The sequence below is a fragment of the Protopterus annectens genome, chromosome 10.part0 (assembly GCF_019279795.1).
Source record: "Protopterus annectens isolate FY-2018-M chromosome 10.part0, PAN1.0, whole genome shotgun sequence".
Lineage (NCBI taxonomy): Eukaryota > Metazoa > Chordata > Ceratodontiformes > Protopteridae > Protopterus > Protopterus annectens.
In genome coordinates, this window is record NC_056744.1 from 1,374,862,412 (window position 1) to 1,374,881,118 (window position 18,707).

At 39.0% G+C, this 18,707-nt stretch overlaps 1 protein-coding gene across 1 annotated transcript in view; it reads left to right on the forward strand.

Moving 5' to 3' along the window:
• Positions 1 to 18,707, forward strand: part of LOC122814283 (calcium-activated chloride channel regulator 1-like) — a 2,127,707-nt gene that overhangs the window by 1,043,351 nt on the left and 1,065,649 nt on the right. The window contains exon 14 of the mRNA XM_044086873.1: positions 8,033 to 8,269. Within this exon, the coding sequence (XP_043942808.1) occupies positions 8,033 to 8,269 (237 nt within the window). The remainder of the gene's footprint in view (positions 1 to 8,032; positions 8,270 to 18,707) is intronic.

Below are 18,707 nucleotides of genomic sequence, written 5' to 3' on the forward strand. Positions count from 1 at the left end.
ACCCTAAATCTGGCAGCATGGCATATAATGTAGCCATTCAGAACACTCCTCTCTCTAAAGCAGTGATGGATGTTATTTTGGAGGCCAGAGGGCCCAGTACCAGAAAATCTTATGCAGAAAAATGGAAGAGATTCTGTGCTTGGAATCAGGCACAAGGAATTGACACGTTTGCACCAAATATTCCTCATATTTTACAATACCTGAGATGCTGGACAAGGGCCTATCCTTTTCATCAATTAAAATCCATGCCTCTGCCATTTCAGCTCATTACAATACGGAACCACCTATTTTTTCTCATCCATTGCTAAGGCAGTACCTCAGAGGGGCCAAAAACATAAGACCTCCAAGGAGAGCACCAATACCTGCATGGGACCTCAATTATGTCTTGAAAAAACTCACACTGCCGCCTTTTGAGCCAGCCAATATAGCTGACAAAGTTCTTATCTTGGAAAACAGCTCTGCTCCTAGCAATAACCTCTGCAAGATGAGTTTCAGAGTTACAGGCACTCATGGCTGTGGAACCTTTTATCATTTTCCATCTAGACAGAGTTTCTCTGAAGACGAACCCCACATTTATGCCTAAGGTAGTGTCCAGTGTGGCCCTTAATCAAACCATTCATTTGCCTACTTTTTATCCAAACCCACAGAATAAAGGGTGAGAGACTTCTGCATTCTTTGGACATACACAGACAGCTATGCTTCTACTTGGACAGAACTAAAGCTTTCAGAAAGACTGAACAACTCTTAGTGGCATATGCTGCAGGATCACAAGGAAAGGCTATCTCAAAGCAGACTATTTCAAAATGGATAGGCAACTGCATTCGTTTCTGCTATTCACAACATGGCAAGTCAGTGCCTAAGGGCATTAGGCCACATTCAACCAGGGCAGCAGCCACTTCAGCAGCTTTCCTCAGAGGAGTACCAACCAAAGACATTTTAGAGGCTGCAACTTGGAGTTCAGTGCACACTTTTACCAAGCGCTACCACTTACCTCGCTACTCTAAATCCAGAGCAGGCTTTGCCACTGCAGTTTTGCAGGACCTTATTGCCTCTCCTAAACCTATTTAGACCCAGCCACCCAACCTCAGCTTTGGGATTCAACCCAAGTGTAATGTCTGCAACAGTGAAACATGATGAACATAGTACAGCTGTGTACCTACCATAAATGTAGATGTTCGAGTGTATTCACTGTTGAAGTCCAGGTTACCCACCCACCATCCCCCTTTAACTTGCTGGGACTTATCTGTACTTCTCTATCCTATACAACCTATGTGGTGTATTTGCTTGTAGATGAAGGTAATGTTACTTTAGTGCATGAATACTTATTGGCATAATTTTTAGCCTACCATTTTGGGGGCACCTGACATCTGGGGCAAGAAAAACTGAAGAAAATGGCGTCAGCTGCATCTTTTATACCCCTGGCACACTGACATCAGGGAAGAGGCAACAGCAACTGATGCCGGACCAGGATTTTGGAATTCAGGCTGACTGCGGGTAGCCTGCCAGCAGGATAACCCAAGTGTAATGACTGCAACAGTGAATACACTCGAACATCTACATTTATGGTAGGTACACAACTGTACTTTCTTGTTGACCTCCTTTTTCTTGAAAAGTCAAATAGTGTGGTCAACACTAGAACAAGAGATCTCAGCCTAATCTGAAAACAAATCAAACTAAATGTTAGGTTTATCACCCAATGCCTCACCATGCTCTGGAATAGGTAACTCCTTCAGATCAAGCAATGTGATTCCCTGTTATCCTTCACACATAGCTCAGACATCTAGATTGGTACTCTTAAATATACTGAGGGATTTACATGCTTTATCCTTCTTGGAAGGGGTGGTAAGGCCTCAAGGTGTTAAATGACAAAGCATCCATAGCCTTTTGTCAAACTGACTTTTTAATCCTATGATTCCCCCCTCTCTCTATGTTGATTCAGCGAAAGTACGTTTCTTCAAAATGTACTTCCACGTTCCCATTTTTCTGAAGGTGCAGCTATTCAAAACGAAACCCACAAAAGAAAAAAAAAAAAAAAAAACAACAGTAAACACATTGACATGGGTGGGGCAAGCCCACCTTCACCCCCCACACCCCCTCTACTAATATATTCTAACTCCGAGATTGCACTACAGGGGGAAAAGGGAATACTTCCTTATCCCCATTGTACCACAATCTACAAGAACAACCTCAGTCCATTTTCACTGATCTGTTTTTTTCACGAAAGTACATTTTCTAATAAATGCACTTTTGGAAAAAAGGGTCGCCTAACTACGTTTCAAAGAAACATAAATTCGTTAGGTCAAGGTAGACCCATATAGATATATATATATATATATATATATATATATATATAGATATAGATATATATATATATATATATATATATATATATATTATATGGATCCAGGTTACTACATCGACAACTAAGAAGATCGACAGCCACTTTCTCGAAAACACCGACACATAAATAATCGAAACTGCAAATCACGGACATTTAACAGGTAACGGGTTTAAATTTCGCTAATCATGCCTACCATAAGGACTAAGTAATACAATGATCGTAACACATGCATAACACTGCCACACTTACTAAAACATGGTAGGCATGATTAGCGAAATTTAAACCCATTACCTGTTAAATGTCTGTGATTTGCAGTTTCGATTATTTATGTCTGTCGTGTCTTCTGTTTCGATTGTAGTAATAGTATCTATATATATATATATATATATATATATATATATATATATATATATATATATATATATTTATATATATACACACACATATAGAGAGAGAGATAGATTCTTTGTCATTTGCGTTTATACATTGAGTGCCATCTTAATGAGTATGAGATTATGTGATATAGATGGGATGATTATGCTGCACAGTACAGGCTGTTCTTTGGGGGCAGTGATTGTTTTACACAGCACTGATGTTTCCCCTTCTCTAGTTGCATGAAAGCAGAGGAGATATAGGGTGCATGAGACTTGCAACTTGCCACTTGCAAAACAAAAAAAAAACAATGTTCTTCACCTCTTTACTTTGTGTTCTTTCTTTTTTCATATTGGTTGCTAAAGAGATCACAGATTGCACTGTGTATTTATCAAGATTGCTATGCTCTCTTATTTAGAGTTGTCATATTGCCATAGGTTATAGAATGGGAAGAGGCCAAGAATTTATTTGGACTGCAGGTTAGAGATTGCCTTCCCTGTGAAGGATTGATATCAGAGTATAGACAAAGAGAAAGAAATAGGGGGCTGCTTAATGAAAGACCCGCACTGGTAGAGTTTTTAATAGAATCTAGAGCAGAAGCTGCTATTAAAAAGGAATAATTAGTAAAGCATATAAAATATTGCATGATAATTCTAAGAATCAATCAGGGGGGCTTAGAAAGGATTGGGAAGAGACACTGGATTAGCAATTCACAAAGAGACAATGGGGGATATATGTATATCTCCCAAATATGCAACAAAGTATAGAAGATTTAAGATCTTTGCTTGGAAGTGTTTACATAGGTGTTTTTATATCCCAAGTAGACTCCAAAGAATGTTTCCTCAGGTGGATAGCAAATGTTGGAGGTGTGATGGGCAAGAAAGAGGTAGCTGGGAACATATTTTTTGGGAGAATAATCAGCTGGCAGACTTTAGGGATTCCCTGCAGACTGCTCTGTCAGAGATGCTGGGTGAGTGGATTGGACTGACTGCGGAGATTAATTTTTTGAGTTACGCTACGGATTTGGAATTGCCTAGACATAGTAAAGCCTTGCTGAGTTTAATTATGGTGGCTGCCAAAAAAGCAATTACTAGAAAATAGAAATCAAAGTCTAGACCAACTTTACTAGAAGTATGTCTAAAGACATGCAGGTAGGTGTGTGTGTGAATGGGTGTGCCTTTTTTGAAGGTTGGGTGTTGGGCTGGCAACTCGGCACCATAAAAATCCACTGCCAATCATTAGTTCCATTGTGGCGACCCTTAACTAGGAAAAGTCGAAAGAGATAGTGGATATAGTAATGAAGATAAAACAACTGGAATTAGGATCTTTAGAATAGGGAAGGAGCAAGCTACATAGGAAAAAATGGGAATTGTGGGAACAATATATGCAGAGCTGGAAAAAGGTTTTTAAGAGGCAGGGTTTGAAAGAGCCATATAATGCTTAACTGACAATGACAGGATGGTTTATAAGTGATGTATAATGTTTGGAACTACAGTTGTTCCAATGGTGTCTGTGATGTATACTGTTTGCAACTAAAGTGGTATCATTTTGTATGTTTTTCATTTATATAAATATAAGATTGCCTTTGTCATATGTGAAAATTTAATAAAGATGTCTGGGGAAAAAAAGATCTCGGAATTAGGATAGAGTACATCTGAATTTGCCTTTGAAAACTGTGTGAACAGCCTAAGGAAAAAATGTCTCTTTGTCATTTAGGATTGTTAATTAAACATATTGATCACAGTTTAGCACTTCCTTATAAAATGTATATTCATCCCATGCTTGAATTTAATAATGCCTTCTGAGTACGTATTAGGACACAATTACTTAAATTGGAAAATCTTCAAAGGAAATTCACCAAAGAAGTACCTGTATCTTAATTATCCTGATTGAAACAAGAATTTAAGATTATTTTCCATGCACTACAGACATTTTAGGGGCAAAATTCTACTAGATTACAGAGCTCATAATGACGACTTATCATGGGTGGATTTTTTTTTACTTGATTGCTACTACCAGCTATAGAGTTCACAGGCATGATAACAAATGTTTGCATTAGTAAAAACTGAACAAATATCAGAAACAAATAACCAGACTCTGGAACAAAATACCTTGCACTATTAGAATTTCTGCACTATAGATTTATTTAAACTAAGGGTGGATACACGGGTTGGAGATTAATTATACAAAGTGACTTTAAATGAAAGTGTTCATCAATGTCCTTTGGGTCTGAGCACTGCATAACCAAGTTATGAAAACTTTTTTCACTGAACTGAGCAGTTCAAGGAATCACTGTATTTGGTCTACTTTTAGTTGGCTTTAATGTATTAGGGATTAAAGTAACAGTTCAGTAATGACATGGTTTGAATTCTGTGACGTGTATGGGACACTATTAAGAACTAAGTTTACAATGATTTCAAGATGCAGTCTTCCTCCTTTAGCAGAAATGGTCTGTAGTACTTTGGCAGTAGCAGTAACATCTAATAGCACGTAATGGCATAGCAGGGTTGGCACATATAAAAGCCCAAACAATCTTAAACATTTAGATTTAAGCATGAATTCTACCTTCTGGGAGAAAAATCCTAAGTAATATAGTTGTCCGACTCTGTTCCAAGTCTAGTAATTACGGGGATTCTGTTTTCCTTTACTCTGTTACCTCCCATGTTGATGATTCCTTTGCCAGAGTTATTGAGGCTTATGTTTACTATTATACAGAGGTTTCAAAAGGAGCCCAGATTTGTGATTCAAAATGTGTACCCTTTGCCAGATCAGTTTAAACCTAGAACACTTTCAGAGTAAGTTAAATGTTTTCACTATTTTTATAACTATGGAGAACTCTAAGCAGGAAGTCACCTTTTATTAAAATAATACAACTCCTGTTTTTTATGAAGTGCCATATCATCTCTGCAAAAATATTTAAAGGTAGATATATCCATGTTAGCCCAAATCTGCCATTATGCTTCCAAAATGGTATGTTAACTCCTGCCCTGAAAGAAGTGGACAGTGCAGTGGTAGTATTATCACCTCCCACCAAGAGAGTCTCTGGTTCAATTCTCAGCTGGGGTGCCTTCTGTGTGGAGTCTGCATGTCCTCCCTATGTTTGTGTGGGTTGCCTCTGGGTGCTCTGGTTTCCTCCCACATTACAAAGACATGCATCTGGAGCATTTCTCCCTGGGCCTCTGCTGAAAATTGGTTTCCTTCTAAGCTGGACTTTCCCAGTTAACAAATAATAAATAAGTTGTAACCTTATCCTTACAGGAAAACACAATCTTAGCTGATCCTTGTAAAAGCCAGTTTCTATGTTAAATACAGATTGCAAACATGCATGTCTTTGTATTAAACCTTAAAAGGTACTTACGAGAAGAAATGTTTGTAGATTTATATAGCATCATTAATCATAGGATAAATTAAAAAAAAACTAATTTCACGCAGATCCAGCTGCAATCTCTATCAACTTTTAACTTGTTCACACAGCTGTTATTTAACAAAATCACTTTGCTGATCTATCCTGGTTATTGAGTAAGTATGACTGTGAGGAGCATTACTCAACCTGAATAGCGCATTTAGACGTCCGAAGCGCTGCCTCAAGATAATTTTGACTTTTATTATCACTGTAATTTACGTAGTGCACCAGAGAGGACTGCTATGTGCATATGCAAAGGAACCTAGATTTGTGATTCAAAAAACTTACCCTTTGCCAGATCAGTTTAAACCCAGAACACTTTCAGAGTAAGCTAAATGTTTTCACTGTTTTTATTACTATGGAGAACTCTAAGCAGGAAGTCACCTTTTATTTAAAAATATATATATAACTCCTAGTTTTTACAGAGTGCCACATCATCTCTGCAAAAATATTTAAAGGTAGATATAGCCATGTTAGCCCAGATATGCCATTATGCTTCCAAAATGGTATGGTATTTTAACTCCTGCCCTGGAAAGAAGTGGATGGTACAGTGGTTCAGTGGTAGCAGTCACCTCCCAGCAAGAGGGTCTCCAGTTTGATTCTTGGCTGGGGTGCCTCTGTGTGGAGTTTGCATGTCCTCCCTGCATTCATGTGGGTTTCCTCCCACATTAGAAAGACATGTGCCTGAAGTGTTTCTCCCTGGGCCTCTGCTAAAAATTGGTTTTGTTCCAAGTCAGACTTTCCCGGTTAACAAATAAATAAGTTGTAACCTTATCCTTACAGGGAAAACAATCTTAGCTGATCCTTGTAAAAGCCATTTTCTATGTTAAATATGGATTGCAAACCTGCATGTCTTTGTATTAAACCTTAATAGGTACTTAATAGAAAAAATGCTTGTAGACCATTGTAGGTTTATGTAGCATCATTAACCATAGGATAAATAAAAAAAAAATCATTTCGTACAGATCCAGCTGCAATCTCTACTGACTTTTAACTTGTTCACACAGTTGTTGTTTAACAAAATCAGTTTGCTGATCTATCCTGGTTATTAAGTAAGTATGACTGTGAGGAGCATTACTCAACCTGAATAGTGCATTTAGATGTTCTAAGTGCTGCCTAAAGATAATTCTGACTATTTTATTATCGCACACACATGCATGCACGCACACGAACACAAATATTTGGTCTGTCTGTTAAGGCAGCAGTAGCTGACAGCACCAGTCATCAATACCACTGAAGGTATTTCTTCTCATACAACCATACGAGAAGGAGCATTATTTACTGAAGAACCTACAGATAATTTTCACACCTCTGGAAACTGTTTGGTGAATACAATACCCACTTAGTATTTCAAATAACTCCTACAGTAACTTTTTAGGAGAACTGCTGTGAACTGAAACACTTCTGGAAGGAATAACTGAATATAAAAAAATGTACTCTTTAGTAATTTCCATACTTGCTTTTTAATACACATGCTGACTTGAAGATTTAGTCAAACTTTAAGGTGTTATAATACATATATCCAAAAGTAGCATTTTCCGTGATAGATAATTTGAAAAAAAATTGCCTATGTTCCTTTATGAAATGAAGCTTACAGTGCTGTTTTTGCAATATCAAAATCTTTCATAATGTAGTATGCCTTTATTCAGGCATATGGAATACTGTAATATTAAAAATTGCATTGATGTCTTCCAGAAAGTTTCACTTTAGCTGTCCAAGTAGACCATGCTATGAATTTTACATAAGTAATTAAATGATGTTCAACATATTGATATGTTATGCTTTAAATGTGTGTATGTATATATATATATATATATATATATATATATATATATATATATATATATATAAAATATTATAATGAGTTTCTACTGATCTAAAAATTGACTTTTATTATCATGAATTTTATTTTGAAGGTCAGGTCCAGTTTAATCCATCAAAGCCATCGGTAAAAGATGATGGCTTTAATGTTGTTGTGGGCAGATTCAGCAGAACATCTTCAGGGGGATCGTTTTCTGTAGCTGGAGTTCCATCTGGACCTCTCCCAGACAAATTCCCACCCAATAGAATTTCTGATCTGGAAGCTGAAATGAAAGAAGACACATTCATCTTGACATGGACTGCACCAGGAAATGACTATGATCTTGGAAATGGTAAAACAATTAATTTGTGTTTGGATATAATAAGAGTGTTTTGTTTAGTTGCCTGTATTCCTGGAAGTGACCTTAACTATTTTGCATTTAAGTAAGGGGAATAGGGGTATGAAACATTTTGTTAAATGGTACCAGTTGTGCCTTTCCTTAAACTGAGACTTTAAATATATGCTGCTACATTCTTTTTTTCTAAACCACATCCACTCTTTCTCAACAAACTCAGATTTAACAAACTAGACTGCCCATCACTCAAGTATATTTTCTAAAACCTGGAAGGTGAATGCCCCACCCCATTGGCTTATTATCATTAGTGTAGTTTCCCAATGATGCACTTTAAGCCCTTTATTTTTCTTAATCTCTGTAAACTTGGCCTAACCAACAATCCCTGACAGAAAATTATTTGCTATGCAGATAATATAGTCCTCACCCAAGCTGAGCCTTCTGCCTCCCCCATCTGTACCAAGACTCTGAAATTATTTCTCCCTTCTAACCAAACTGCTCTGCAAAGAGCAACTCACCATAAATGTACCAAATATAAAAGTCATACTGTTCAGAACTGCTGAGAAGAAATTTGACCTCCCACAAATGAGGTCACTCTCTCCTTTTAGACTCTTTTCAAAAATGTTTAAATTTTAAATGAGCATTTGCTTCTACCCCACTTTATTTTTCTCTTGTTTGCTAAACACCTGATGCATCTTTCCTCCAAGTGAAGCTTGGCAAACAATGATTATACAATGACCCCCATTAATATTCCAAAATGTGCACCCTGTTTGGTCAGCATGCACATTGTAAATCAAAGACTTATACTAATTGAAAAAGGTCCGGTCGCCCGGACTTTTTCCATTAGTAGAAGTCTTTTTATTTTTGGACAGCAACGGAGAAAGGAAGAGCTCCGTTGCTGTTATCTCACTATGTTAAATGAGTTTAACATAGCGAGAATCTTTAAAAAAAAAAGCAACAGAGATTTTCCTTTCTCTGTTGCTTTTTTAAAGCTGTCTCGCTATGTTAAACTCATTTAACATAGCGAAACAGCTTTAAAAAAAACAACGGAGAAAGAAAAATCTCCGTTGCTTTTTTTTAAAGCTATCTCACTATGTTATACTCTTTTAACATAGCAAGCCAAGTTTTTAAAAGCAACGGAGATCTTTCTTTTTCCATTGCATCCACACAGACAGTTCTGATGTACTGTGTAACCATGTGCAGTACATCAGAACTGTCACAGAATACTGTACAGCTGCGGAAGGGCAACAAGGAGGCATTATATAATGCCATTATTTAAGAAAAGTAAGTATTTTTTTCTTAAATAATGTCATTGTATAATAGCAATAACCCACTTCTGGATGTGGGTAATGCTGGATTTACCCATGGTTGCCTTTGTTTGGCCTCTCGGGCTTCACCCTCATGACCAAACCACACCAACCGTGGGTAAATCCAGCATTACCCACACCAAGGCGTGGGTTATTGCTTAAATAAGGGTGTTGAAATACTTATCCTTAAATAAATTCTGTAGCTTCTTAGCCTGATTGTAATACTGCCATGCTTCTGTTTATTCAAAATAATATATGATATTTTAAGGTCTGCTCTACTCAGAAAGAACACCACTGCATTACCTTTTCCTAAACTGACCTCCATTCTACTCTCATTCTCTCCTCTTTCATGTTCAAATGTCTGCACTTGGGGTACTGTATGTCCCTAGAAAACATTTCAGCACCCTAACATCCCAGTTATTCCCTACAATCTAACAACTCTGACTACCTTTCCCCTTCGCATCTCTGTTACTCTCATGTCAGAGATTAAAGTCTTCTTTTACACTTTCCCAAATATTGGAATGATATTAGATCTCACGCATTTAGTACTAAGAGTTGTAAGTCTGCAAAGCAGTTATGTGAAATTATACTTTGTATAATATGAGTCTGCCTTCATTAAATACTACTAAATTAGCAACCCTTTAACCTGTCTTGAGAGTATAAAACTAAATACTTAGTCAATAAATTTTCAGGGTCAGTTATAGTAGGTTCCTTATAACCCTAGAGTATTCTGACCAACCCTAGATCTTCTCCATCTGGCAACAAGGCTGTCATCTCATCTGTGGTCAGATTGATTACATTAGACATTCTAAGACAGTGTAGCAACCACCTTATGCTTAACAACTGGTCACTCTTCTACTCTTAATAATGCTTGTATACTATTGTTGGTATAAGAATTACTAGAACCCCTAGTTGAAGAGAGAGGGGGCATGAGGCCCAAAACCATACACATAAACGTATTCTAACAAGTTTTTTAAACACTTTTTGGGATGTGAACAGAATAATGAAGAAATTCCTCAGGACCCAAATTCAGTTGGGGGTTCTCCCATGTCTGTCTCCGATCAGACCCATGAGCTTCAGAGCTTTCCAGATCGCCCTTACTGCTCCTACTCCAATCTGTTCCCCAGATTTGGATGCATCAGATCTGAGAATTGTTGCTCTGTTTGTTTGTTTTGGGTCCAAAGTTGTGGTCTTTGTTGACTCCAGCATCTTCTCTGATCCAACCGGCACTGACTGTTGGAGATGAAGGGATCATGGAACTTCTCACATGGGGGCAGGGGTTCGACTCTGAGACTGTTGGAGCTATTACTTCTTCTCACAGCTTTGGCGCTAGACAGCTCAGCCCTGACTATTTTGAGACAAGGTCAGGGGGATTCTCTTGGCTGTCTAGTCAGGTGGGCTTGGAACCTGCTGGGGTGCTTTGTGGTCTCCTTTGGTCTCTGCCTTCGAGACAGTGGAGAGAACTGTCTCAACATTAAGAGATTGGACATCATTGGCCTCCTTGAGTCCTCCTCCTCCTCAACTGTCTGTCCTGAGTCCTGTGCCTGCTCATTCTATTCCATCAGGACAAACAGTCTGTACTAGCCTTGAGTCAGTACTCATACAGGACTCCCCTCAGAAGTTCAATTCTTCACTGGATCATCCCCCACCCCATGTAAGTTTTTTGAATACACAAGTGCAAGAAGAAGCATAGTGACTCCCCACAAAAATTACTAATACAAGAAACAGACTTCAATGTAGGGGAGGAATTCCCCAAAGCACCCCTTGAGGATATTTCATTCAGACAGATTCTTGAGCTTCTGAGACAGAAAGGTGGTTGGTCTTCTGAAGCACCTTCCCCAAAGGAGTACATGCTCCTTGTGGGTTTTTTCAAAAGCTCAGCTACTTTCTGGGTGGTCTTCCCAGCAGGTGAGATGGTGGATCTCATCTTTTGCTGGGCATGGAAGGATCCAGAAGTGGCAGAACCCTTCACTCTGCAGCCAGACAAATATCTAGTAGTGCCAAAGTACCATGCCCACTGGAGCAAGAATCCCCTGTTGATACTGTGGTCCTGGCAGCAGCCACTAAAGAGGAACTCACTGATGACAGTTCAACAGTCCATCCCCCTAATAGATAGTCTAGAGTCTTGGGCAGAAACAAGAAGTGAGTGTATACTTTGGTGACCTTTACTTTGCAAACACTAAATTACTTGGCACACATTACAGGATTTTAAAGGGACTTGACTAATGAGATTTCCAAGTCCCTCTCTGTGTCCATGTCTGTGGATGACAAGAAACCTATGAGTTTGCAGTCATTCACCCTTCACTCCTTCTCCATGTGTCTGATCTAGAACACTGGGGAAGGTCTTTCAGAGCTGCAGGATCAAGCATTATAGTTTGGAGGCATGCCTGAATGCACTTATGTGACTTTGTGGAGATTTAGGACATCCTTTGTCAATGCTTCCTTTGATGGATCAACCCTGTTTGGACATAAGATTAAAGAGACACTCTCCAGGAGTAAAAAGGATGGGAAATTTCTGACTGCTATAGGAATACGGCTTTCTACCCCTCAGAGAACTCTTTGCAGAAACTAAAAAGGGGGTATGAAGATGTAGTTCTGAAAATCCCAGGGATTTTCTCAGGACTCCTAAGGAAGATAGATCCCCACAGGGCAAAGGGAGAAACTATAGTAGTAGACATCACCCACATGGCAGAGGAGGCACACAGAACCAAGGCTTCAGAGGGTCTTTCTATCCTGAAGATTGCCTGACTGCTGCATTTTGCAGGCAATTGGGGGTGCTTATCTCTGTACCTGGAATGCTAGGCATCCATCACTAAAGATGTTTGGGTGCAAACTATCATTACCAGAGATGCAGTGATGCAGTGGTTTGTGTTGTCACCTCATAGCAAGAGGTTATCTGGTTCAATTCTCGACTATGGTGCCTTCTATGCGGAGTCTGCATGTCCTCCCTGTGTTCATGTGGGTTTCCTCTGGGTGCTCTAGTTTCCTCCCACATTGCAAAGACATGCATCTGGAGCATTTCTCCCTGGGCCTCTGCTGAAAGTTGGCTTGTTCCTTGTTGGACTTTCATGATAAACAAATATTAAATAAATAATACATTCCATTTTCTCATCTGCTACTGAAAGTGTCAAGGAAATTATCCAGTGTACCACCCTATCAGAGAAAAGAGGCAGCCTTAGAAATCAAAAAGCTGCTAACAAAAAGAGTCATCCAAAAGGTACCACAGACCAACAAGGATTTGGAACTTACTCGAGATTCTTTTTGGTGCCAAAGAAAAATAGTGACCTCAGGCTGATCTTGGACCTAAGTCATGAGAATGTGTTTCTCAAACACTAAAATTTCTGAATGGTCAAGGTTCAGGCCATACTTATGCTGTTATGGAATGACAAAGGACAATTGGATGCACCTGATAGACCCCCAGGATGTGTACAATCATTCAAAATAGACAGATGGTCCAGGAGGTTTCTTCACTTCTGGCTGGGAGCTAGTTATTTCCAGTTTAGAGTCCTGCCATTTGGTCTCCCCACAGCTCCCCAGGTGATCAGCAAATGCATGGCAGTGGATGCAGCTCAATTTAGATTGCTAGGATTCTGGGTATTTCCCAACCACGGTGGCTGGCTCCTCACCGCCACCACCATGCATCCCTTGATTCATGCCAGGGACTACCTTCTTCACCTTTTCTTCAAACTGAGCATCATAATCAATTACAAGAAGTTACATCTTGCTCCCACAGAAGTCCTGGAGTTCATAGGTGCTTATTTAGACACTGTGCTCAGTTAGCCAGGCTGCCACAGTCCAGACTGTTCACATTACAAAATCAGGCCCTGCAACTACTTTCTCTTCAAACACCTCTGGCCAAGTTGTTTTTTGTAACTCCTAAGCTCCATGGCTACCTTGATTACACTCATTCCACTAATGGGATATTACATGAGAGTACTACAATGGATTCTTGATATCCAGTTGTCAATAAGGTGACAAGCAATGTATCTTACTATATGAATCACCAAGGCCATGATGACCACAGATGCTTCCCAGCAATGATGGGGGGGCACTGCTTGGGGAAGACAGTTCAAGGCAAGTGGTCTTACTGAGGCCAATTTGCACATCAATGTTCTAGTGATGAGAACAGTCCTCCTAGCATTGCAGGCATTCCAGGATGTTCTTCCTCTGGGGATAATTGCTTTACAGATGGACAACATGTCAGTTGTCTGGTACATCAATGAGCAAGGAGGAACTTGCTCTTACACCTTGTGTCAGGAACAGATGAGAGTGTGGTAGCAGAAGATCTCTCCCAACAGCTTTCTAATAGCAGTGCACATTTTTGGCTGATTGAGCAGGTCTCTTCTATTGCCTCATGAGTGGTATATCTATTTATCTGTGTTGAAATGCCCATTTTGTCAATGGGGCCAACCATGCTGCATTCTCTTTGCTTCCCCCAACAACTTCACATGTTCACATGATCTGCCCTGATCCCCTTAGAGAGGGAGTCACTGATAGACCCATCAACCCCCTCATAACAAAGTTTCTACAGAAAGCATCCCAGCAGTAATGCAAGGTCATTCTTATTGCCCCTTACTGGCCTTGACAGGTATGGTTCCCCTTCCTTTGGACTCAATTAGTGCATCTTCCTTGAGTTCTGGAGCAATTTCCAGATCTCTTATCCCATCCTTCCAGTCTGTCTAACCTGGACATTCAAGCCCTCAAGCTAACTGCATGGTTTATCCACTTATAATGATGGCTATACAGTCCAAGATGTCTTTCTTCTAGGGTTCTACACATTCTCAGATATGCAGGACTATAAGCTTAATAGGCAGTTTAAGTGGAAAAACTCCATGATTTGCTAAGGGGACTAAGACCAATAGCTCATCCAGGCCTTATAATAAACACAAAAGACAATATGCTAGATGCTCGATGTTCATTACATTCATTACATTAGGTATATTATCCATGTCAGGGTTAAATGAGGGTTCTTATTAATATTTAATATAAATAAATTTATTATATATTTTATATATTTATTATGTTTACTAAATTGATGTAATCTGTTTGGGTTTATATGACTTCACTGAGTTTTTGGAAACTTGAAATTCATATGGTCGAGAGCATATGATCAAGTTAACTAAAACTCGAAATAAAAAAATATATAAATCTACATTTTTGCAGGGAGGCAAATTATACATACCAACTCTGAGATTGCACTACAGCAGGGAAGAGGGTAAATTCCCCTTTGAAGCAGTTCTGTGTTGATTGCAGTACATTGGGGATTCAGGGAATTTACCCTTTTCCCCACTGTAGTGCGATCTAGGAGCTGGTATATATAATTTGCAGGGGGTTGGGGACTTTCCCCTCTGCAAAAATATAGATTAGTTTTTTTTCTTTTATTTCAAGTTTTTAAAAACTAGATCATGTGGTCTCAACCATATGAATTTTGAGTTTCCGAAAACCCGATGAAGTGATAGAAACCCAATCTATTTATGAACTTACTTCACAGTACTTTATTGTTATGTATCTGTTGTGTGTGCATTTAATTAATTTTTGAATTATGCAGGATTCAATGATTTCATACCACCATTGATATATTTATGACAGTTTATGCTGTTGGTGGTAATACTGAGAAAGGCGTTTGCTGAAACCAGTGTATGTTTTTGTCGCACCTTTGTCTTTATTAAAAGTTTCTATAACTGGACCTCTCTTCAATTATGCAAAACATTCCTTAAGGGTAGTTTTCTTCTCAGACCTCTTATTAAGGATCCCACTGCCTTTGGAATCTTACAGTACTGTTACAGGCCTTAAAAAAATCCCTCTTTGAACCAGCAGCCAAAGTAGACCTGAATTTTATATCTTGGAAAACCATTTTTCTAGTTACCATTACTGCATCTAGATAAGTATCTGAACTTCAGGCACTATTTTGTCAACCACAATACCTGATTTTTCATCAAGATAGAGTTTTTTTGTACACTAATTCCTTCTTTTTACCAAAGGTTGCATCAGCAACAGCACTCAGTTGATTATCTTGCCAGTTTTCTTTCCCAAATTCTCCAAAAAGGGGGAATACATGGTTCATTTGCTAGCTGTACATAGACAACTCAAATTCTATCTTCACTGAATAAAATCCATCAGGAAATCTGACCAATTGTTTGGCTCCATTTTGAAGGCAAAATTGGGAAAATCTGTCCAAAGTAACTTTAGCCAGATGGCTCACTGACTGTATTTCTCATGTTTATAAGGTTAAAGGGTTGACTTTACCAAGGCTGCCAAGGGCACATTCAACAAGGTCTATCTTGACCTCTTCTGCATTCATGTCTAGAACTTCAATAGATGATATTTCTGCTGCTGCTATAAGGTCCAGTGCCTGCACATTTATTGCTCATTCTTCTTCTTCTTTCAGCTTTTTCCCAGTTAGGGGTCACCACAGATGACCAATGGTCTGCAGAATGACTGGCAGTGGAGTTTTACGGTGTCAAGTTGCCTGCCTGGTGCCCAGCCTTTCACAGAAGGCACACACATGTGCACACTTACACACACATGCACACACTTACACCTAGGGCCATATTTAGAGTGTCCAATCCACCGACAGCATGTCTTTGGGATGTGGGAGGAAACCCATGCAACCACAAGGAGGATATGCAGACTCCACACAGAAGGCACCCCAGCTGAGAATTGAATCAGAGAACCTCCCGCTGTGAGGTGGCAATGATAACCACCGTGGCTGCTCCACATTTATTGCTCATTACAAATTGGATATTTTTTCTAGAGTCAGGGTGACATTTGGTTCTGCTGTCCTCTGGAATATCCTTCTATGAAGACCACCCTGGGTTTCAAGTAGCTGGGGACTCTGTCCCATTAATTAAGGAATGAATGGAAAAGGCAGCACTAGATACAAAATTTATGTAGTCAGCATGATTATGCATCTGTGTGTCTGTTTCCATCCTTTCTCAACCTCCCTCCCTCCATTCCCCCTTCCATATCATAGAAAAATTCTGTGTAGTCTTCTGGTATGACCTGTGGTGCATACTCTAAAAGATATTTTTTCTACCATGGGTCCAGATCTATTTACCTTTTCCTGTCTCATTTACCCTAGCATTTATGCTTTTCCCTTATATGGGTTCCTCTGTTATTAGTCCTTTAATTCTTTGGACTGGAGCAAACTAATGTATAGTTTGGAGGGGATTATGGGAAAGGGGAGGAACCTGAGCTACAGATCCTAAATCTGAAAAGTGGCCAAAGTAGGATCCAAGGTCAGATCGAAAACCCATTAGGTGGGGAAGGATGGAAATAGACAACACAGCTGCATCATTATGGTGAATGCATAACTTTTGTTTATAGACCATTGGATGTGTAAGGCCAATGTAACACCAAATTGCTAGGTTAATTCTAGCACCAAAAGGGAAATTGGATAGCCTAGTGCTTACCTAGGAAAACTACGAATAAACTTAGCCAGGGTGCATAGTTTCCAGACAAATCGTAACTACTGATCCTTGATAAGGATTGCTATGAAGGGTGATAGGAAGCCAATCACTTCTATAATCTTGAATAGATATGGCCATCTTACATTTTTAAATACTTTGTCCGCATCTGTACATAAGAGAATTATTGATTTATGTGGTATGTGCCCTATCTTTGGCCATTGTGCAGCACTCAATATGTTATGCCATGAGACTCTGCCTCTTACAAATCCTTCTTGATCAGGTTGGACTAATGATGGAATGATTAGGCATAATCATAGGCATAAATAGGCGTGCCACCCATTAGCTCATACAGATTTTACTATCCACATTCAGAAGCGAGATCTGACAGTAGATAGAGGTGTCTGAGGTTCTTTCCTGGTTTTAAGAAGGGAGTTATAATAGATTGCATCCAGTATGGTTGCATGTTATAGCTTCTGGAAGCCACCACCCATTTCCCATTACAGGTCTATGGCGTGAGGAGGGAGAGCTTTATGTAGTTCTGATGGTAAACAAAATGACCCCGGTACTTTACTGATTTTTTTTAGTTTCTTTATGGCCATTAAAAGTTCTTGCTTAGAAAAAATCTTTTCTAGAAATGTAATTTTTTGGGGTTAAATGGTAAGACTTTTTGCTTTTATGGGAGGGCTTTGTTCTCTGAAATTAGAGCACCATGTCTGATAATTCCCAAGTTCCATCTTTTGACTTATAATGGATTTTGCCATTCTTCTCAGATGCAAGATATGGTATAGTTTACCTAGCTCTTATCTTTACACTTCCTAGCCAGTCTAATATAGACTTGGGAGGATGCTTCAAAATATTGGAGGTGGAGTTTGACAATTGCGATTTCTGTTTTTTTATTCAAGATATCCTGTCTCTAAGATTTAATATCTTGTAATTCATAAGAAAGTCAAGCTTACTCTGGAGTGAGATGGTTCACTTTGAATTCACAGTACTAAGATTTTCACAGACCATTTATCCATGACCTTTACTGAGTGTGGAGAAAAACCCTTGTATGCATCCCAAAAATAATATGGTTGATAAGTTCCAGCCCATCAATTTTTAGATAATCTTGAGTGATTTTTAGAATTTATTGTTTAATATCAGGTATTCTAGTATTATATGGTGATAGCTTCCAGATCGGGATTAGGGGTAGGATGTTTGCAGTGAAATGCAAATAATAGCCTCATGGTCAGAATATGGAGAAGGCATTACTTTAAAATCTGGGATAATATCTAAGCGTTCCTTGTCAATATAGATTCCATCTGTTCTTGTGGAGGTTCAAAACAGTGGTGAATAATACACTAGAATCGGCGGGATAATGCTGTTATCTGACCCTAGATCTAACAGGTGCATTTCACCTGCCAAGGATTTTAAGAATTTTGCTGTAGATGGCATTCTAAATGGCTTTGTTGCTGAGGTATCATTTGGGTGTGTGATACAATTAAAGTCACCTGTCAGAATTAGAGATCTCCTAATTTTTTCTTGAATATGATATAATATATGTCTAGCTGCTTTTGTCCCAAGCATAGGATACCAGTAGGTGGTAACTGAAGTTAATGTTCTTCTCCCCATCTGCATAATCACACCTGCTAGCTTACCTCCTGGTAAATGGGATGTATATAGAACTTGTATGGCACTGCTAGACTGCTTTATAAACATTGATGCCCCTTTGCTTCAAGACAA